The 22,970-nt window shown below is 40.5% G+C and overlaps 2 protein-coding genes across 8 annotated transcripts in view; both read right to left on the reverse strand.

Annotated features, from left to right (window-relative positions):
* LOC138937296 (FERM, ARHGEF and pleckstrin domain-containing protein 1) overlaps positions 1 to 2,460 on the reverse strand; it is a 34,962-nt gene extending 32,502 nt beyond the window's left edge. For 6 of the 7 annotated variants that reach the window (XM_070303427.1, XM_070303428.1, XM_070303430.1 and 3 more), the window contains exons 1-2: positions 1,917 to 2,460; positions 337 to 605 (exon numbers count right to left, since the gene is read on the reverse strand). In XM_070303427.1, the coding sequence (XP_070159528.1) occupies positions 337 to 516 (180 nt within the window). In that variant the 5' untranslated portion in view covers positions 517 to 605; positions 1,917 to 2,460. Of the gene's footprint in view, positions 1 to 336; positions 606 to 997; positions 1,546 to 1,916 lie in introns of those variants that run through there. The other variant, XM_070303426.1, reaches the window with a different exon arrangement.
* A 568-nt stretch (positions 2,461 to 3,028) lies between these two features.
* Positions 3,029 to 22,420, reverse strand: LOC138937282 (serine-rich adhesin for platelets). The gene is made up of 3 exons (XM_070303399.1): positions 20,035 to 22,420; positions 14,917 to 15,045; positions 3,029 to 14,297 (listed from the first exon to the last, which is right to left on the reverse strand). Exons 1-3 carry the CDS (start codon positions 20,873 to 20,875, stop codon positions 10,726 to 10,728), a joined length of 4,542 nt encoding a protein of 1,513 aa, XP_070159500.1. The 5' UTR covers positions 20,876 to 22,420; the 3' UTR covers positions 3,029 to 10,725.
* Positions 22,421 to 22,970: the final 550 nt, after the last annotated feature.

The raw sequence follows: 22,970 nt of genomic DNA on the forward strand, positions 1-22,970 counted from the left end.
TAAGAGAAGTCTTTTTATAAATATTATAAACAATAATTATTCTACATACAGCTCACATATATTTTATAAATAATGCATATGAAGACTTCAGAAAAATAACAAATTAAACCACATAAAGAAAGGTTGCAGAATATCCTTAACTCATATATATTCAAGAGTTCCATCGAAGAGAGTATAAAAAGACTTGTATTTTTTTCTATAGATTTCTATTAGAATGTAAGTTTAAAAGAACTTATAAGATTTGAACAAAGAAGTATCGAATCTTATTAGGCAAGCGATTGAAAAAAATGTGCAATATAAGAAAATTATTTAAGAATAAAATAAGTATTCAATTACCTGCACTTGAAACATTGTAATAGAGTCATCCAACATCTGTACACGAACCGCGAGCATTTTTCCAGCCTTTCGTGGTGTCGCAGGAGGTGTTCTACTACCTCCGTCCACACCAGCTGGTGTCGAATGACTGTGAGGCATCTTTGAGCCTCCCTTCATGCCAAAACTGTCTATATCATTCATCTTGGATCATTTATTTTGTTTTACGAAGCAATTGTTTAGTGCGTGCTTTCTCAAAGAGTACAATCAATAAATCTGTATTATGTCATCATCTGTAATAAAAGAATTATGGGATGAGATTATTATATTTGTACAACGAAAGTTGTGCCAAAAGGAAAGACAAAGTATCTTAATCTTCAGTAAATTAATTGTAGACAGTACAAAATGATAATAATAAATTAAAAGATTTTTTATATCAGAAAATTTGTCAAATGATCTTCAAATTTGAACAAATTTTGAATAAACTATATTAGACAATATATGTATATAATAGAATTATTATGTCTGGGAAATATTGTATATATAAAGCTTAATCAAACATTCTAAAAATGACATATTATTAGCGACTATAAATGAAGGGTATCTATAAAAACAAAAAGACTTACATTCTCCAAATAATTATCTTCATAAATGGTCAGATTGGAAAAAATACCGTTCCACTTACCTAATACCTATCGTACGACTTGTACGATCATTCTCAGATAAAGAAACAGAGAGGAAAAAACAAAGAGATCTAAGTAAACGAACGCAAGATAAAATCCAATTTTAGTTTCATTCCGAATTCTTTGCGGAGGATGTGAGTTTTTATGTCACTCGATTTTCCGCTATCATCGTCACGCCTCCTCGATTCATTCTTTGCTTCTAACGAAACGCGCAGAAACACGGAGGAGCGTCTCGAGAATCGGACGTGTTTTAACGATACACGTATTAGAAAAATCGTCGAGCGAGAAGGTCCCCGGTCGCTTCCGGTTCGAGTTTTGCGCGTTTCGCGCCCGCGACAAATTACGAGGACGCGCCGCGCCGCGTCGCGTCGACTGCTCGCTCGCGCGTCCCGCGATTAATCCTGATCGTCCGACCGAGAGGAAAGAGAGAAAGAGAGAGGAGAGAATCGAAACGACGAGCGAGCGGATGCGAGCGGGAAGAGGCGCGGGGGGAGCGAGAAGCGTTAAATGAAGCGGGCTAACCGATTGGCTCCGAACAAAAGAGTTGAAAAACGCTCGCTGATCCAACTGACGTAAGATCGCAAAGAACGGAGAGGAGGAACATGGGAAGGGGAAGGAGGAGGATGCGTTTAACGCGTGCACGCGTTACACCGTCGCCCGCGCACGTCCGTATGTGCGTGGTCGTCATGCATAATTGCGAGTTCCTCACGACGTACCGAAAATGGAAGTCGATGGGTGGTAGTCCTCGTCGTTCTCATCGTCCTCGTCGCGAAGAGAGAAAGAATACGTCCTTCGATTTCGCGAAAACTCGTTGGGAGATTTTATCGTAGAAATAAATCCAGGAACGGGTAGAGAATGTAAAAGAGAGAGAGAGAGAGAGAGAGGGAAAGGAGCGATTTATTATCGTTCATATGTACGTACGTTCGCCGGGCCATCGTTGCGTGCGTGTCCCGCCGTCTCTCCTCGACACACGCGACTCAACCAGAGTTCATTGATCATCCACCGAGAACCACCGCGCCGCACCGCTCTCTTGCGATCCGCCGGCCGCTTCCTTCCGCGTCTCGTTCTCCTCGCTCGAAACGACGAGCGTCCGCGTTTTAATAATGGGTGGCGGTGCCCGCCGATCTCTTCGCGGCGCCGCCCGATGTAGGTGCGGCGACGTGTGCGCGACGATGCTCGACCATCGAGCGCATACAACGAGAGCCCCGAATCGGAGCCATCACTCACGCGCGCACGCACGGATAGACCACGCACAAACACACACGCGCGCGCGTCTACTCCGCGACGAGACGGGAGACGGGTTCTCCTCTATCTCTTCCGTTCTTCGTTCACGATCACAGCGCGAATACGAGATACCAGTGGTGCTCAATTTTTTTTCCCTCCCGAGCAAGCGTTTCTTACGTCGCGTCGCGTTTCCTTCTCCGCGTGCGATCGCGACCAGTCGCGCCGCGACGTAGGACCGGTCTGTCAGTCGGTCCGTCTATCTCTATCCGTCTATCGAGGGCGCGATGTACGAAGGGCGGTGGCACCGGTCGTACGACGCCGCTCGAGGCGACATCTGCCGGCCGTCTCGATCAATAATTTTGTTTAATAACAGCTGTGAATAAATTCCACGAATTATCGAGCGGTGACGTTCCGACGTTACGTTTATCATCGATCGATATAATCACTGACGATATTATCGACGAGCAATCTACTAATCGGTTGCCTATAGTTATGCTTGGTGACACTAGATGTCACAGCGCGGGGCTGCTTGAAATCATTGTTACATATCCTACATAAAGCGCGCTCAGGACAATTGTTTTCTTTTATTCACGCAGTTCTTATGATTGATGGATGAGAGATTACAAGCTATACTAGTATACTTGAAGAGGAGTGAATTAATAATCAGAATCTTCGATTAATATCAGGTAAGTATAAACTTTACTTTAATGCTATTGAAGTAATAAAATGCAACCGCTATTTATACACTATACGCGATAAAGGATAAGAATACGTGAATAGCACACACAATGACTGTATATAGAGATATATATATAGCAGCAGTTTTATTTATATATACATTTTCTTATAAGTATTTTATTTAATAATCATCTGAGTTATATAATATACATGTAAAATTTTTCCTTGCGTATTTCACTGTTGTTGCCGCATAGACTGACAAGAGTGCCTGAATTTAAATGAGAAAGTCATTTATATTCACGCATCGACGTTTCCCTACAACTCCCTACCGTTGTTACGCGTAATCCTTTTTTCTCTCTTCACAGAGCGTGATACACACCAGTTAAAGATACTCTCTGCCGTCTATTGTTATCTTTCTCTAACAGCGTTCGCGCGCCCATTAATATTCCTGGCTTCGCGCTCGACTCCGTGTGATTACCTCCGTAGATTACAAATAGGTGTACAGAAGACTAAACAGCTTGAGACGGTACGATCGGATACGCTTACATTTCGTATCCACTCCGTCTTTTATCCTTTACACGATTAAATGATCGAGTATTTCGGAGGTATATTTTTGTTATGCCAAAATCACACCGCTTAAAGCTCGCTCGCGCGATTGATGCCCTCTCTCCTTCTCGTGAACATTTATCGTTATATTATATTCGCCATGTCTCCGCGTTACGTTATCTTGCTATTTTTTCACAAGCACGAGAATAGGATGTGCTTTAAAAAATTGTCCTTTCGCGCGACAAGACGCAAACTATAATTCTAGAGATTTCGCGAACGTGAATCTCTCTCTTTCTCTCTCTCTCTCCTCTATTCAGCCTCTCTGTTATTCTCTTTGGTATGCAAGTATGTATCATCAAGATTTTCTTCACCGGTATATGTAATTGTACTTCTCTCGTAGGAGATTGTTACAATGGGTGATAAAAATTCTATAACGCTAGAAAAACCGTGTGAGACGGCCATTTTAATCGGTCTATGAATATCAAATCGATAATCCCGCTAATCAGCAGTAATCTCGTAAAACCGTCGTGTGGGTGGAGGGTTCTTTATCTAGGAAGGCTGCTGTGATATATAGGTACAGAAATGTGTGCCGATCCTTCTAGTGTGTAAATATATATCTTAATTCTATCGTTACATGTTCGCCGTATCACACACTCGCACACAAATTCACAGGTTTTCATATCCCCCATTATATTTTCATGTAATACCGTAGAATAATACTCTCCACACATACATACGCGCATTTACAAATCTCGCAATTACCGCACTCGCTAATCAGTCTAAAGATAGAAATCTTACATCAAATCCCAACTGTATCCCGCTCCTCGTAAACATGACATGGAGATTGAATAAAATAGTTTTAAAAGTGTAAGAAGATGCATTTTGGATGTATGCGTGACGGAAAGGAAATATTTCTATCCCCTTAACATATTTTCGGAGTGCCCGAACTTCAAGAGCTTTTCCCTTTATTTTATTTTCGTTTGAATTTAATCCTCTCGACAGCTCTCTGTTTTCACACAAGTATAAATTTTAAAACTTATTCTACAAAAAAAAAAAAAACTTAAAATGTAAGAATAACTTTGATACACTAGAAAAATATCTTGGAGAGAATTTTCTTCGATTTAATTAAAATTAAATAAAATTAGATAAAAAAATATAAAGTAACTTAAATTAAATAAAAAATTCCAGCGCATTAAAGAGTTAATAAGCATTATCCGAGAGAGAATGATTTGATGAAAACGATAGCGGACAAATTATCGCAAATATTCCCTTTTCGCATTATCGGTGTGTACTCGTACTTCCTCTTCTCTAATCGGGTAGAATATATAATAGTTCTTTCGGCTTTTCGGATATCCGCGCGCGATTATCGCGTTCTCGCGGGAAAAAGTTCAAGACCGCGATACGCAACTTTTATCAGTATACATTGTATACGTAACGCAACTTTGTCATCTATATCCACGTATGTGCCACATTTCCAGCCAACCGCGAATTCCAATATCGGTCATCTCTCTATCGCGCGCTTCTTCTCCTTTTTTATTTTTTAATCAATTACAGGAATGCGCGCACAGTCGCAACTTTTCTAAGCAATGCGCTCGACGAATCTACCCCGATGTTACGGAGATTAAACGGATAAAACGAAACTTTTGGCACTTTTTCTATTGCTTCTTGTACATTACAGAATCGCAGTGAGCCCTAGTAATCGCTACAATATAATCGCCGTGAGCGACGCGATCGGAGACACGATGAAAAACTTCGCCTTTGGGGATTCTTTAGCGAGCCGTATACATATATTATTATTCGTTTTACAAAATATTAACCCTTAACGGTCTGCGTTATTTCTATACGAAATCTTTCGCATTCTCTCTTTTCTTATTCAAAGTAGCCGAGATATTAGGTCCATTTATCGCGCGTATACTATTTGCACTTTTCTTTACTTTGGCGCCTCCTTTCTTCGTCTCGCTCAAAAATTACTTCTGTTTCAGATGCATCGATCAAAAATGCGACGAGTGTTAAATGGACCGTTAAGGATCAAGAATACTCGATAGAAAATAGTAACCGCCTAACATCGTCAAACTACGATTGTATAAACGACAGGATCTTTTACGAATACACGGGATGAAATTACACGGATACGCACATTCTTCCAGTCTACCGATCACGAGTAGTAGAGAGACATTCAAGATCTATGTAATATCTGTACGCGCTCTCTTCTCCAAGGGCTGAGACGCATGCTATTGTTATGAATATGCGCTACGAAAATGTAAATTGTATACCCGATTATGCACTTTTGAGAAAATAATCTCAATTTCACAGATTCGAGTTCTTCAGCACACATTCGCACTTACAATTATATATTTAACGATATTTCTTTGACATAAGAGAGCTGAAGTCCTAAATAAATGCACGCGTCCTCCCTCGGTGGACCGATTCACATCACCGCGTGTATACAATGTTCTCGATGAGACGCAGAAACATTATTATCTCCCTCGTAATCGTGTAATCACCTAATCAGTTTCGCTTATTACGATTCCTTCGCGTTGCTTTATGCAAAAAAGTGAAATTGTTAAGAATACATTCGAATAAAATGTATCCCGCGTATTCACGGAAATGCGTGCACTTTTAAACTGTAGGGAATACAACGATTATCAAATAGCTCAATACATTACACTTATAATCTACTGCTCGATCCCCTATCCGTGGTACGTTTTCTCGAATCAGTTGATACGCAAATATCTGCAACATACCCAATTATTGCAGATATACGTTCGCGAAACAAAGACCGTAAAGGTATTAAGTACCTTTGTTGGGATTATACATTAAAAGCTATTCTTTCTCATCGCATTCAGCATTTGTTATAATCAAAATCAGAATCGTGTTACAAAGCCGTCTTTATAAAGAATCGATGGCTTTAAGAAAGCATTATCGTCGCATATATCGTTTTGTGCGCAGACAGGCGTTCATTTATGGTAGATCTTATGTCTTTATAAATGTCTTTGTAAATGTCAGATAATATATATGTATAAATATATATAAGGTCAACAGAGAATATAAAAATCTTTTTACAATTAAAGATCTTTAGAGTGAAGTTATAACAAGTAATATAATAGGATATTGACGACGAGATACATTCTACGTTTAATGAAACTAAAGCAGGCAGATCTTTGGTATCGTGTAAGATAAGATCGTTAGGAAGAAGCAAGATTGAGAGAGGTATTTCACGATTACCTGAGGGATTCTACGATATTTCCAGTCGAAAGATTTGACGGATTAAATGCGAGATGCGAAAAAATGATACCTCGGGGGAATATTCTTTTGCGTCTTCTTTGCACGCGAAGATTCATTTCGAAAAAAATTATTCGAAGTAGAAAGTAAGCTATGGGGAATATTTTTTCATTCGCCAACGCGGTTGTATTGGTTCGCGATACACCATTGCAATAATTTTCTTCAATTTCAAGAAAACTCTTTCATTCAAATTCCTTCGCGTATCATTTTCGCGAAATTAATAATCAACATAAATATTACATATTACGAATATAATCCAAACATTTAAAATTGCATTAAAAAAAAAAAAAAATTTATAAATTGACTGACGAAAAATTTGCAAAGTAAGAACGAGAGCGAAAATACAAATTGCAAGTAACGGAAATTGACAATATATTTCTGTGACATAGAATATTCCGATATTTTGAAAAACTAACGAGTCTTTATATTACATGTTCCTTTGTGAAATTATCCTCTGGAGCAGAACCCGTGACCCGTATTCGCAACTATACTTATCATATTGATCAGTACTTTAAAAGTAGTATTAATACGTAGTAAAAATATCAGCAGGATTAACATTCTAATAATAAGGATATCAAGAGCCGTGTCTCCGTAATTTAAACGTAATTTGAAAGTAAAGTCCATAGATACACGACTTTTTCTCCTCGCGACGAAACGAATCGAATCCGCGAGTGACGGAGTTGAAAACAAAAAGTTATAAAGATAGAATAAATTTTTTTGATACGATTCAACTTTGGCATAAATGTGTAAAGCGTATTGTAATCGCTATCACACTCGTACAACAATCCATACCCTGTAACCCATAATTTAAGTAAAAAAGAATCCAGGATCTTGATAAGGCATAGACATAAGGCTTACGATAAATGAGCGTACTCGCACACGACGCATACTTCCCGTACGTCACACACTAGGATGCTACTAAAAATGAAGTATCTTATTTAAGTAATCAGGTCGAGTCGATTAATACGATTTATATTGCATTATCGACACGCAACATTTGTTTTACGCAGACACCTACCATACAATTTATTTATACACCGCCAATGATGTAGAGACCGCGAGGCCTTTAATACATCTACTCAACCTTTTCCCTCGCGAAAGGTCAGAGCTATTTTCTAGAACCGTGAATTTAGTTAAAACGCGTAGAGAATTCATCGACAAGGATGTTTTTATATACGTTAAGTTCTATATCAACAGAATCGCGATTAAATTTCGCATATCACCTTCCATTTGGATTTTGCGTTACACGAGAATTTTCAGCTGTGTCAACGCTACATTTTCTAACAGAATTAAATTTATTATTATATATATATATATATACATATATATATATATATATGTGTGTGTATATATATATATAAATATAAATAATATAATATACAATATATATTATACATATATCAACTATTATATATAAATAATAATATAATTTCTAATCTGTCGCGAGAGAGATATATTTGTCTCTTTCTCTTGTTTATCATGTTGCCATGATAAATAGTCTTCAATCATTAGAGTCATTATTTATTTAAACAATACGCGTACTTAACACTCTCGCGCGAGAACAATGAATCGAAGAGCGGTATCTTCCAAGCGCATGTCGTATCGTTACGATCGATCAATATCCATTATAGATGAGAAAAATTGCATATCAATTCGTCTCATTCTTTCGACGCGGTAGAAATGTTCGATTTGGTTCGTCCCTCCCGTTTCTGAGAATTCGCCGTAATTGACTGTCAAACGCGTGTTTTACATCTTCAATCCCGTTAACTTAACTCATTACATTGTAATACCATCCTCTGCGAAATATCTTTTTCTTTTTCTTTTTTGGCACGAAGAAAATAAATAACTATCTTGTTCCACGAGTGTCAACTGTATATAGGCCGTGCGATCTTATTCCTCGATCTTATTTAGAGGTACTACTTTATATATATATATATATATATAGGATACGTTTCCCTCGGAAGTAATAAGTTAGCGAAAGTGGCTACGCTAAAAAATAGATTCGCGTATTCCTATAATATTGTCTATTCGAACTACGTAATTATCGATCTTCGATAGAATAAGATGATTTATACGAATACGGGAGACAATTATACGCGAGACGGTTGTACTTTCAACGAGTTCCTGATCAGAGATGCCGACGAGTGTTGCTGAAGGATGAGAGCGCAAAATAATCGAACAAATATTCTGTAATTTAATTGTAAGCAGAGTACTTCGCACTTACTCCCTGTGTGTATATGTACGTCTATTTATAATACTTGCCGTCATTGAGAAATATCAAAGGATCATTAAACATATTTGTCGCTTCTACTGTAACTGTAAATATAGATACGCTACATAATTATGGTTTCGGTTAACGCGCCGCGTTCTTGAGATTCTCCGTTATACGCGAGAAAGAATCTCGGACGAATCCCGTCGATAGCGCGAGGTGAAGAAATTAGCTAACAAGAGTAAGAATTATATTTTATATTTCTTTATCTCTCTTCTTTTCAACGCGTATTTTCTTCGCGTGTATCTCTTACATCGTAAACTAATTTTTATACTGACTAGAGGCATTGATACGTTTTAATTTGGCATGAAGCGTACATGTGAACTTCAAAGAAATAGCGTCTTTCGTTCTAAGAGACGAAATTTTACTACACAAAATACGGAATAAAGCGGAATTTTTATCTTTCTTTCTCTCTCTCTCTCTCTCTCTTCTTCCGGAAATATTGTGGAGTGTAATATATAGACGCGTCTTCTTTATAGAAGAATTCTTACACGATATATTTTCTCGCGACAGGTCTTCTCTCCGTCGATTTTTCCAATTTAACGTTAACGTCCCAAACGCGTTTTATAAATTATCGTCGTAATTGAAAACAAAAAATTAACAACTTCGTCAGATCATAAATGACGATAGTGTTTAACAATGTACTATCCATCTCCGTCGCTATATCTACAATCCTATAGAAAAGGAATAAATCCTAAAATCGCTGATCACTACGTGAAAATATCTACAGTGCTGTAGAAAGAGTTTGTACAGTGTTACAATATCGCGATGTGATATAACGGGCGTGTAAAATAACATAATTTTCAAACTAACATATTATATTATATCGCTGTAATACGATATCGTGTAAATGACATTCGTGTGTCAAGTAACGTAACGAAAACAGTATCGAAGTGCATTAATGCAAGTGCAATATAGCGCAACACATATACATATATATTTTCTTTAATAATATTTTTACTACGTTATATATATAATATATATTAGTGAAAAGTTTGCAACGAATATATTTTCGTTATCTAAAGATCGTTTATGATTTCATTCAATGTCTAATAATAATCCTACACAGATCCTACACAGGTGTTGTCGGTGTCGCATCTCTTTAAGAAAAAATATAACTCTTGTAGTCTATATAAAAGAAAATTAGGCTCTCTCTGTAAACGAGGCTCTTTTTGCGTTGTTTTTAATCGTGTAAAAAAATTGCAAAAGATAAATGCACGGATAAAAGATAAAATAGAAAAAATAAAGAAAGCGATATATGCTAAATCGGAAAGAATTAAGAGAAAAATTTTACCCTTGATGAATCTCGCCGTCAAGATGAATAATTTTTGCTACAGTACATGAAACCGATTGCAGAAGAAGGTGGGAAAAACGGCGAGTCTTTAGATTAACGCGCATCCCCGTTACATATAAACCACTCGTCAAAATCACTCGAGGCGTAACGATGCTATATGAGCCTCTCAGAGAAAAAGAACTAATCAACTCTACACTTCGTAAATTTTTAAATTTTAATAGCAAAATTTTAACATACTCTGGTACTAAAATTAAGAAATTTACAAAAAGTGGGATCGATCAGTTTGGCTTCTAAAAGATTCTTCATGTAATACTTCTTAGGCGACGCAAACGTGTCCGCAAGGATATCGCAACGATGCTCTAAATTTCCGCGAAATTTTTCAGACATCCTTCATCGGACGCACATTCACAATTTCCATATTCCATCGTTGTTTGTCTTCAAACGTTCATGGCGTAGTACACCGTGTTCGCAGTATTGTTCGGGGTGGATATAAGACCAGCGTTGGGATCGACATAAGAGTTGGACATCAGCAGAACATGCGGCGTCGGGTTCACCGAGCTGGACGATTGTTGAAAGTCCCGGGTGGGCAGGCTAGCGGCGCCTTCGGGGACACCGCGTTCCGTTACCGCGCACGTGTTGACGGTCCGTGGCAGTTGCATCGGTGTCATCGAGGATACGGCCGTCGTCGTCGTCGACGTCGAACACACGAGCGGAGCAACATTGACTGTCGCTGATTGCGCGCCGTTGTAAGACGCTCCCAAGATCGGTTGTTCGCAGCTCTTGTTGCTGATCCCGGTGCATTTGAGAGGAGCGATGGTGGCTGAAGCGGTAGACGAGGACGATGATAACGCGGACGCCGAGGACGACGACGAGGACGAGGAGGAGGACGACGACGACGATGAGGATGAGGAGGATGAATACGATGAAGCGGCCGAGACGGTGATCGTCTGCGTTTGCACGTCCGCCGCGGCGCCGGCGACAGCGTTACCGCGTGCCAGATGCGCCGGATACAATGGGTAGCCGTCCTGATTACTCGCCGGAATACATCTCGAGGGCGCGATTACCGTATACGAAGGTGGCGACTGCTGCGTCATTACCCGATACGATGCCATTTCGCCACCGTGATGATGCTGATGTTGATGCTGATGGTGATGGAACTGCATGGGATGACGCACCGCCGAGTGCGGCACGGGGGAGAACGCCATGTTGGGTGATCGAAAGGCTTCCTCGGTCTGCGGGTGTGGATGTATATGTAGGTGCAAGGCTTGTTGGCCGCCCTGCAGGGAGTTCGGACTCGAGACGGACGCGAGCGGCGGTGGTGGCGGGGGAGGGGGCGGTACGGGCGGCGATGTATTCAAATTGGAATGCGACGTGGCGGAACGATTCGCGTTGTAGTACAACGCCTGTTGTTGCTGACTCGTCTTATTCAGACGGGGATACGGGTATCGTTCGATGTGACTGGCGTAGTTTGGCGAGGAATGCGGCGGCAGGATGCGCTGTAAGTTCTGATACGTGGGATCCGATATGCCGCTGTACGGCACGAAGTACATGGTGCGATAACACTTGGTGGTGTTGGGTACGGCATCGCCAGGCAGTACGTTGCAGTGATAATTTGCAATCGTTACCGGTGGGTTGCGGCGTTGCATCTTTGAGAGGGTGTTGGTATATATCGCGCCCGCGGCATCGTCGCCGCCGCCCGCGATACGCAACATGCGCGTGTTGGAGAGCTGCTGCTGCTCCTGGAAATAGTGATGACCGTTCCTGTGCTCGGCGTACAGATGCGCGGTGCCGTCACCAGACGGTGTCCTGACGACGAACTGTCGTGGTACCGCGTTCTCCAGATAAGTCGCGTGCTCGGAGACACCTTGAATGTTGGCCGTGACCGCCGCCGTGCTTTCGGCGATGGTTTGATATATGTCGTCGATCTGTCTCTGCATCGTGTTTATGCGATTGATCGTGTTCGTGTCTCGCTCGAAGCTTCCTATCGCGGCGTACGCGTCAGCGGATATAGGAATCATCTCGTCTCCATCAGCGGCCAATAGCGACTTGGCGTCGATCTTGTCGCCGTTCACATCGCAGTACATCGGCAAGTACATTGAGCTCGATCTCGCATCGTTGAAGTTATTGCCCGCACCAATACAAGATCGCGGTCGATGGGCAACGTCATTGGTAGCTTCGTACTGCTGTTTGATACCCGTCACCGATGGTCGCCGATTGAATCCGTAATCGTTGAGTTCGTCGTCGTCGTCATCCTCTTGCTCGTTATCCGCCTGAGCGTCGTGGTTCTTGACGCCTTTGCCGTCATAATTCTCCTTGGACAATGTATTTACGGCTTTGTCTTCGGAATGATAGCCGTTAATGAACGCGTAACGATCCTCCGTCTCGTTGTAGCGGCGTTTTATCCGCTCCATCCTCGACTTATCCTGCTCGACAAACGCGAGCAATTCGTCGGTGGCATTGTCGCCAATGTCAGGTCTGCTGCCTATCGGTGTGCATCTCGTCACATCCGGTTGACCGGCGTACTTTCTATCCTCCCCGTTCAAAACCGCCTCTATGTCCTCCAAACTGTACGATGAGTCCGAGTTATAGTTTATCGACTCGCGATTCGCCAGTATCCTGGACTCGTTTCGATAATAATCGTCCTGGTTATCAGAGTTGTTGACGGCGACGCAAGAAAGCGGCGCCAGACTAGCCAACAACTGCTTTCGCACGTCCGAGTTCATCTTTGTCAATGGATTCTTGGACTGACATTCTTTGGCGAGGAGATTCCTACCGCCGATCCCGAGATCGGGCAAATTCGGTTGGATGTTTTTCTTGTGCGCAAACAGATCCGTGATCTTTCGGTAGGTGGACGATTGGGGATTCGGCGGGTTGTCCGTCACCAGCATCGGCATCCCGAGCATCGAATTGTGCCCGTGCGTGTTCGCGGATGTCATTGTGCTTGCCGCTGTCGTCGTCATCGCTGTTGTTGTCGTCATCGTCGTCAGGGAGCTCGATCTTGTCGGGGCCATCGTTAAAGTGGCAGTGGTTTCCGTCGACGCTACGCTCGCCGGCAGCGACTCGCACATAGGCCGTTCCTCGCCCAACGGTGACGTTCGTATCGAGAGATCTCCGCCCTGATACTTGGCATCTCCCATACCATTGGTGTTATCGGAGCTGTCCGTCGTGTCCGTCGTGTCCGTCACGTTCTCGTCATCCTGATCAACGCACGTAAGTTGCCTGATTCGCTCCTCCAACGATAGATTCTTGGGCCGTAGGTTCTTCTTGCGCGATATCGTATTGTACTTGCCGATTAGGCTCCGACGCAGCGTGTTCCGCTCGATGGATCTCTTGATAGAGTTGGACGATTCGCATTCCGGCGACTCGTACGAGCCGCCGGGAATCGTCGATTTTTTCACGGCGTCGAACAGCCGTAGACTCTCGGCGGTGATGAGAAACTTTTGTGCCTCCGCGTCTTGAGAATGTTCCGGGCAAGTCGCTTTGTTGGCAGGCGCCGGCGGTGGCGAGATGAACTTCGGGTTAGGAAAAAGTTGTCTCACCGCAGAATTCGGCTTCAGGCTGTTACTGGCGAGGGAAACGTTGCCTAGCTTGAACATAAGGGACAACTCTTTCGCGTCCTGCTCGCGCGACTGCTCGCCTGTTGTCGTCGTCGTCGTCGTCGTCGTCGTCGTCGTTTGATCGCTGATGCGTTCCACTGTCACCTCCCTTTTGTCGTTGCCTGTCGTAGGATTTTTGGCGTTCGCGTGTTCGATTTCACGATCCTCTGTGACATCCGACTCGTTACACCGCGGCGCGATCAACTGCCCTGCATTCTCGTGAACGCTTGTCCCGGGACAAAGCGCCGGATTAAAACTATTATCCCTCGGAACGTCGCAAACATTCTTGTCTTTATCCGCGTCGGGTCGTCCGTAGCAATCCTTTCGCTCCTCCTCGCTAATTTCCCGCACGATACGCCGCTCCGTAACAGTTGTCATCGTTATTGTTTCCACGAGATAACGATGATGCAAATCTAGGAACAGAATTATCGTATCGCTTGGACGAAGCAAATAGAAACGCATCGCAAATTAAAACTTGAGATATTATCGTTAAATACGAATAAACATTATATCAAGATTTATATTTCAAAAATTACACGTTAGAGATATAGATATATGTATATGTACGCCGTAACACATGGCATTTTTCATTTACTCAAGTTCTATGAGCTCAATAAAATAGATAAATAATCGTAATCGTATTCGAGATTTATTTAGAATTCATCATTAATTGTCATGAAATAACAAACTGCGCATGTAAATATTATTCTTGTTAATTTCATGTAATGTAGAACAACATCATTGTTGCAGCTACGTGCAAGAATAAATTATTATTCATTGCGTAAATCATATAATTAAAATTTATAATAATATCTTGAAGAGTTTTAAAATGTTTTCTAAGATTTTGTTTGAATTTACTAAATTGATACTAATACCGAAAAGTAAAAAGTATCTCAAGAGGATAAATAAGTTTTCGTTCAAGAATAGTTTGTATAGACAAGTTTTTTTGCAATAAAAAAAAAATTCAAATTTCAAGTCAATCTGTAAAGTAAGAAAAAAAAAATATATATATATATATATATAAATATATACCAGGGAGAGATGCTCGATGCTGTTTATCCACTCTTTCTTGCAAATTTCTTTGACAATCCTCGTGCACCGCGTCCTTGTTGTCTTGCGTATCCTGCTTATTTCCATGATCTTTCGCTTGCGATTCGCACTCTAAAACATAAAAGCAAAAATCGCACTCGTATTCTCTAATTCTAAATTTTTACGATTTTCAATAAACACTTGGGAAACACGATCTCCAATGGATACTTGTTGATATCTTTATTTACATCATAATATATAATTATAATTAATATGTATTATATTAATATCTATAATGTATAATTATATTGTATTAATATGGATAATACATAATTGCAACGAATATATAATTATTATTAGTATAGAATAATTTTTTGTATATGTACATTATAAGCTTATTTGAACGCTCTATTTATCAATTTCTAAAGTGACCGAGTTGATACGCCAAATATTACTCACGGATAATCTTTGGATAATACGTGATCCTCGCAGAATTAATTACACTATCCGTTAAATCTGCCATTTTATGATCGTGAACAATGAAGTCGCAGTGTCTGATACAAATGCCATTTCTGTACTGCAATATCTCGTTAAGATCTTAAAGCGGTAAGGCTATAGAAACTTTATCTGTTATCAGATGTGTTGTATCACGGCGCGGCGTCTTAGCAGATACGCAGAAGAGATATATAGAGTGTGCCAGAAATGGCGTATTACCTGTCATTATTAAGAATTGAAGAATTTGCAAAAAAACCTCTTATTTTACGAAAATTTTATCAGATTTTAATTATTTTTTAATATATTTTCGCGTTCAAGATTTAAATTAGAATTCTATCGTATATTGTAAAATTCGATAGATTGCCATTCACGGCATTCCGAAATTATTCAACTGACCTATAAGTCAAAAGGAATTCAACATACTCAGTCTAATGCAACGTAATATTGATCGTATGAAATCGTAAATAAATAAATATTATACATTTAACGGTAGAGCAATATAATTATAGTAAAAATATCTATAGAAAAATATCTAAAATACGATATAGTAAAAAAAAAAGTTAATTCTAAAATTCTTTTTATTTTTCTTTTTCGATTGCTCTTGTTATAAAATTAAATTCATTTTCCATGATTAAATATGTGTATCTGGCCACATGGAATGTTTAATTTTTATTAAATGTAACGTATTTATAGCGTCTATTTATAACATGGCAATTACTGTAAAAGTAATAAATGCAAGACTTTACTCGAGAAAAAAATTTGTTTCTTCTAAAATTTAATGATGGAATTTTAAAAGGAATTCTTAATAGAGGAATGTTATCAAATTCGAAGAGGGAGAATATTTCGATTTTTCTTAGTTACGACAATTGTTTCAAGCGATGGCTGTCTCGATATTAATGTACTTTCAAAGTCGTACTGTGAGCCATTGACAGCTTGCATAACTTGTGCAGTTTCCAGTCCAGCACACTTGCACTAATAATATGCTGACGTACATTTTCTATTGTCATCTAATGTCGTATCGTCTTGACGATATATCGCATCATTTACCGCAAGAAAATTAAGCTAATCCGTTTGAATCATCGTAGAGCGGAATTTTATTTTTTTTATTCAATCATATCGCAATCTCGCGCACTTTAAAAGTCGCACGAATAAAATAATAGATAATTTGACATTTTATTTCATGAATTTCGAAAACGAACAATTTTATTTACACGAATAACGCGTATGCATGCATAAATATAAGTTACTTTGTTCGAATGACAACTTTGTATTCCGACAACGCGTTATGCATTTTATGTAATTTGCTCTCTAGAGAATTTTATTACGCCATTTTTTGACTTTTAAAGCGAGGATGCGACTTACTCGTGGAAACATCAAATAACTGTCTTTTATTTTTGCCTATACATATATACACGCACATTCACATGTAAATCGCAACCTGTTGCATATTTGAAATATGAAAATAAAAATTCTATTTTGCAAATTTTCATATGAGATACGATTTTACGAATCTAATGTTCACGTTGAAATATTTCGTTCATGTATCACATGTTTGTGGTATGGATCATATTTTTATTTTTATTTTTTTTTTTACGTTTTTTACCTTCTTTCTTTTTTTACAAGCTTCGAAAACTTTCTTTGCAGAAACACCGTAACGCCTAATGGATAATTTAGTTCTATTTCTCGTAGCGTAAAACGCGAGTCGTTTTGTTAGAAATATATAAGTGCTCTTACCGAGTATCAGGGAAGTACCGGAGTTACGCTAGGCCGCGCTTCCGGTGAACGTTGATACGCGAATAAAGCCTATACACTCTACACGCGTTGGCATTTTGTGACTGCGTTCATAAATCTAATCGAGGCTTTTAATCAATAAATATACGAATTATGCAAAATATATATTCTACACGCTTAAATTATTTTTTCGCAAAGTTTTAAGATCGATCAAGCTGTTTTTCAATTATTATATATGGCGTTACTATTTTTTATCTATTTATTTTTAACAGGTGAATACGTGAAGATATTATTATTGTTATAACTATTACGTAAATTAGAATAATCGCGAATATTCACAAGTACAGATATTTTTCCTTTTAAAAAGCCCCCTCTTGGTATTCTAAAGAATGCGCATAAAAATTCTGCTATGTTCTTAAACGGCTTACCGAGCGTGGCTAGACTCATGAAAAACAATACCATTATTATATACGCATCCTGTGCGGTGGGATATCGTGGGACTGTTCCTCAGTTATGTGTGAGAAAGGAGCTGAGCAACGATGCAATTCTCCTAATTTGCACCTTTCCATTAAATCTGATAGATTTCAACTCTCGATACGTGGCATCGTTACTTTCGTTATGCACAATAGTGCAACGTAAAAAGCGTATTATATTAGTACATTGTTACGAATATTGAAATGTAATACACAAATGCGATACTTTTTATATAGACTTTGAAATTCTTTCAAATTATTGCATGCGCCTCTAGGCATATTTGTTCAATTTCGTTAAAAAACAGAGAGGAATACGATGATTATTATATTTTTCGATCAACTGACATTTAAAGAGAAAACAAATATCTGCAATTTACCAAATGTTAAACTTTATTTGAATTCTAGACCATCGGATAACACGTTTTTTTAGAATGTATTTTAATTGGAAGGTAGGAAAAGATATTTTTAGCGATACCGTATATAGAGTGTCCCAGATCTATCGCATCATTTGGGGATCATTTGAAAACGATTTTTCCTCAGCGAAAATGTCGAGAGAGATCATTATTTTTTGCAAGTTTCCAATTTTTTCCATCATATATCTTTGTAACTAAGCCTTAAATTATAATTTTCTCTCTCTATTAGAGTAAACTCTACCTGAAATTAACTAAAGAGTAGTTTTAACACTTTCTATAAAGCTCAATTTGCAAAAAGCCCTCCTTCTTTTTAATCGCTTGTAACATAGAAATTATCGATGCCTCGATATTTTTGCTAAGGAAAAATTATCACCAAATGATCTCAAGAATTCTGCTATTAGCAGATGATGCGGTAGGTTCGGGACACCCTGTATGTATAATCAATGAATATCAATAGTCATATTAAAGTTACAAATAAGCGTATGTACAATGATTGTGTAAATTGATAGTACGAGTATTTTTAATAAGTAATATTAAATTTTTCATTCCCAACGTAATAGATCGTCATTATGATTCTATGACCAAGATAATTTTAAATACAGTGCTCGATGAAAAGAGAAGCAATGTAGGTATTAAAACAATTCTTGCGCGGAGGATTCAGATACGGTTAATAGAAATTTGGAATTATGCGAAAATTACTACGCGAATTTTTAATGGACTGATTTAATTTTTATGTTGAACATAACGATATCTGCGATAAAAAAAAAAAAAAAAATAATAATAATAAGGTCGATTGAGACAAAATGCATCTTAGATTTATTTTAATTGACCGTCTGGGAATATTATTATTGCGAGTATTGTTTCCGGCGAATATTTTACACGGTTGTTAGACAATAACGGGCTGTGCATGGACTTTCTCTCCTTTTTCAACCAACGCGCGTAGAATACGCATCAAATGTTCTCTGAATATGAAAGTTTCAAATGTACAAACTATGGCTTATTACATTAAGCTTTGTATTATGCGACTCGTTGCAGAACATTATGAAATTGTTCTTTTTTTTTTCTTTAGTCGACGAAAACAATATTCATATGGTGCTTTTGATGCTTCGAACTAAATAATAGCTAAATTACTGTATCGAGACGTGATCTATTTATTCTGTATAAATTTGTATTATTTTTCTAGTATTGTTATATAGTATATATTACTTCTTTAGTAAGATAAGAAGGTAAAATTTACGAAATGGATAAAACAAATAACGCGCGCGCGCATTGCTATGTTAATTAATTATTGACAGTGATTTAAATTATAATATGATACGATATACATATAATATGGTGAAATATATATTTTTATTCAATTATTGGAGATAATACTTCCAATCTCCATCCTTCCTCTTCCTCTACGCTAGTCTTCATAATCTCTAATCTATCTAAATGGGAATCCGAAAAGATATCAAACAAATTAAAGTCTCTCTCTCTCTCTCTCTCTCTTTCTCTCTCTACCAGGAATATCTATAAAAAATTATTAGAATTCTCTCCCATTGCAAGATAGTTCGCCAGTTTCTGCAATTATCCAGTTAAAATGATTGCTTATATATTAATTCTTTTTTCAATATATTATACATTGGATAGTAATTTGATAATTAATAAGCAAAGTAAAATTAGAATTAATTCAGATATATAAAAAAAAAAAATGCAAATATCGTTCTTTTAAATATAATACATTTTATATATTACATATTTTTATATTATATTTTAAATTTTGTACATTATATACATTATTTCTATTCTATTCTGTTATTTTCAGATAACGAAATGTATTTGATCTTAATCTATCTTTGTCTATCTTATAACGCGAAAATTCAAGGAAACGGAGGAAGGCGTCTCTTGCTCGTTTTGCCAAGTATTAATCGAGAAAATAAGTGAGTTTAAGTTTCATTAGCTACGCTAACATAAGAGAGAGAGGGAGAGAGAGAGAGAGAGAGAGAGAGAGAGAGAGCTCGACTCACCCTGAGCTGCCTGTTGCTGATAGTAATTGCACTCCGTGCACGTACGGCTACGCTGCTCCGTCTCGTTGGCGATCTCGCTGTTGGAGCAGACGTCTTTGTAACCCTCCGGCGGGCTGAGGGTTTCCTGCTGCTCGTGCCGCGATGGCGGCGTCGGCGGTGGCGGAACAACGCTCCCGTTCTCCTCCTGAGAATCCTGAGCGATCTCCTTCGATCGGGAGCGTCCCTTCGTCCCGTCCTCCGCGTCCTTTCGCACGCTCGCGTCCTTCCCTTCCACCGATATCGTCGTCCTCTCCGTCGCCGTCGCCGTCCTCTCCGTCTTCCCGTCGACATTATCAACCTCGTCCTCCTCCTCGTCCTCCCGCTCCTCCTCGTCGTCCTCTTCCTCCTCGCCGTCGTCTGCCTCCTCCTCCTCCTCCTCCTCGTCCTCCTCGTCGTCGTCGTCGTTCTCCTGCGAGTCGTCGCGAACCTGCTGACTCTTGCCATGGGTTCCAGGAAGCGCGGCTGTCTCGCGCAACGCTTGCTCTACCCCCCTCGGCATCTCGCCGTATCTTCCGTTACCTAGGCCAAAGTGAAGGTTCAATTCCGCCCGGCACTCCTTGCAATTGCCCAGCCGCATGAACTCGTGCTCCTGGTAGCAGCAATCGCAGTCCTCCTCGTAATCGGCGCAGCACTCCTCCTTGATAAGTATGATGTAATCGGCCGCGAAGAACTCGTTCAGCTTCTCGTTGATCACCACGCGATGCTTCTGCGACTTGGCCTTCGTCTGGCCGGGCTTCTTCAGCAGCGATTTGAGCGTCTTCGCCGCCGGTTCCGCCGGATGTTTATTTCCGTGTTCCTTCATTATTCGCGGTTTTGCGTGCGTCCGTTCTCCCTTCAAGTTTAATTACCTCTTTCTCCCTCTCACCTTCTCTCCCTCTTTACGCGTCATTCGCTACCACTGACATGTCATATCTTCTCTCTCTTCATCGTATACTTTTTTTTTTTTTTTACAGTCCTCGCAGGGGCTCGGCCCTCCCTCCCCAGGACAGTACACGGCTATTCTTCTCTCTTCTCTCTCTCTCTCTCTCTCTCTCTCTTTCTCTTCTCGCTATCCGTCCTTGCTACCACCACCTGTGCTACGGCTTCCTACCTACCTGTCAGTGCCTCGCTCTCGCTGTTCCCACGGCGGTGGCGCGCGGGTACAATTTCTCGCGCTGTTAGCGATATCCACCTGTCACTATATGCCACCCTTACCGTTCATCGTCCGGCAACCCCGTCGTTGCGTCGGCCATCGACGTTCCGGTCGCCGTTAAGTGATCCTGCCGTTCAACGGTCGCAACATCCCTCTCCCTCGAAATGATCGGCGCGTGATCGATGAAACCGCCGTGTTAATCACATGCTTCGATCTTCTCCCCGGTTGCCTGGCGACGATCGACCGATCGACCGATCCAACGTCGTCGTCGTCGTCGATGCACGTGCTCCCCGATGGCGAGCGCGTTCGCTCGCGTTGCGTGCGCGAGGAAGTCAATCCGACGAAGGCCGTGCGCCTATCGATCGAGATACCCTCGAGCTCTTCTTCATTTCGCTGATAATCGCGCCGCTCCGCGGATATTCGACGACGAGCCAATACGACGAGGACGGGAACGAACGGGGACGATCGTTCTCGCGGAAGCTGGTTACCTTGGCGGTGTCGTCCCAAGGTTACTACTATGATACGTCGTCGCGCGACCGCGACATTCCATTGACATCGCGCGTCCGAGACGAAGGACGCGGGATCCCCTCGACAGGAAGACTCACGCGCCAAGAGAAACGTCGTCCTGCGAATTTCTACGCCGAGTCGAATCTACACCACGGTCGCTGTCACACTCCCGCGATTATCTCTCCCCTTTCCTCGCGAGTCCTCGTTTCGTACCTTTCACGACGCGAATTGTAACGTGCGCGCGTAAGCGTCCCTCTTTCTCTCTCCCTCTCTCTCTCTCTCTCTCCCTCTTTCGCGACGTCCCCGTTTATCGATTTCGCTTGACGAATGTCGGAGAGGAGACCACCGACGCGACTCCGCGAATATAATTCAACAGCGAGCGCACCGAGATCTTTCCTCCCTCCGCGAGGAATCACAATCGGGAGTAACGTGGGTTCGTCGACGAAAGAATCGCGTGTAGCCGCGCTCGTGCGGTTCTTGCCATCGTCGTCGTCGTCGTCGTCGTCGTTGACGATGTATCCTCTCTCTCTTCGAGAGAATATTGTCGCGGAATGAGGCGGTCCGCGAGATCGGATCGCGAGAGGAAAAATCAATGAAACGGAGCAACCTCGCTCGCTCCGGTCGCACGACTAGCGCTCCTTTCGAGAGCGACGTACGTCAACGTGCGCCGTGCGCGTCGTCAATGACGCGCCGACCGAGACTGCCGTCCGTCACCGCCGCCGCTACCATTACCGCCCCCGCTGCCATCACCGCCCCCACCCCTCCCCCCAGCGCCGCCGTCGCCGCCGCGACGCTGACAGCGGCTTTCCCATGAATCCAATTTTTGCGTAGCGAACAGAGACATAATGCAACATCCGTTAGACTCGCAGAACATCGTTCAGATTTTTGTCAAGAGCCCAATCTACTCTAATAGACAATTAATGATTTTAAGGAATTTTTCTTTTTTAAAGAATATTAGAGATTGATCTTTTTCGACGTTTTACATATATATTTTAATCTTGAATATTCAATTTTTTTTTGTTCACGAGTAGTAGGACATTTTTAGCATACTAATTAGAATTAAAAAAATTAATATTTAATATTTTTCTAATCTTGAAGAAATGAAAAAATTTCAGAAAAATTCAGATATCTGATTTTAAAAGGACACTACTTTGTTATTCTTCGATCTTTTCCAATCAAATTAGGTTCGGTACCCCAAAAATATCCTACGAAATAAAACTAGATCGAGGTTTTTTTTTTTTTTTTTTTTTTTTAGACG

This window comes from Polyergus mexicanus, unplaced genomic scaffold, assembly GCF_030449975.1.
Source record: "Polyergus mexicanus isolate NDT 795.1 unplaced genomic scaffold, iyPolMexi1.0 SCAF_10, whole genome shotgun sequence".
Taxonomy (NCBI): Eukaryota; Metazoa; Arthropoda; class Insecta; order Hymenoptera; family Formicidae; genus Polyergus; species Polyergus mexicanus.

Coding starts and splice junctions, on each gene's coding strand:
- LOC138937282 (XM_070303399.1), bottom strand. CDS start 20,875: ATGAAGGAACACGGAAATAAACATCCGGCGGAACCGGCGGCGAAGACG. Junction 15,046..20,034: donor TCAGCAACAGGCAGCTCAGG/GTGAGTCGAGCT, acceptor TTTATGTTTTAG/AGTGCGAATCGCAAGCGAAA. Junction 14,298..14,916: donor GCATCGAGCATCTCTCCCTG/GTATATATTTAT, acceptor TTCTGTTCCTAG/ATTTGCATCATCGTTATCTC.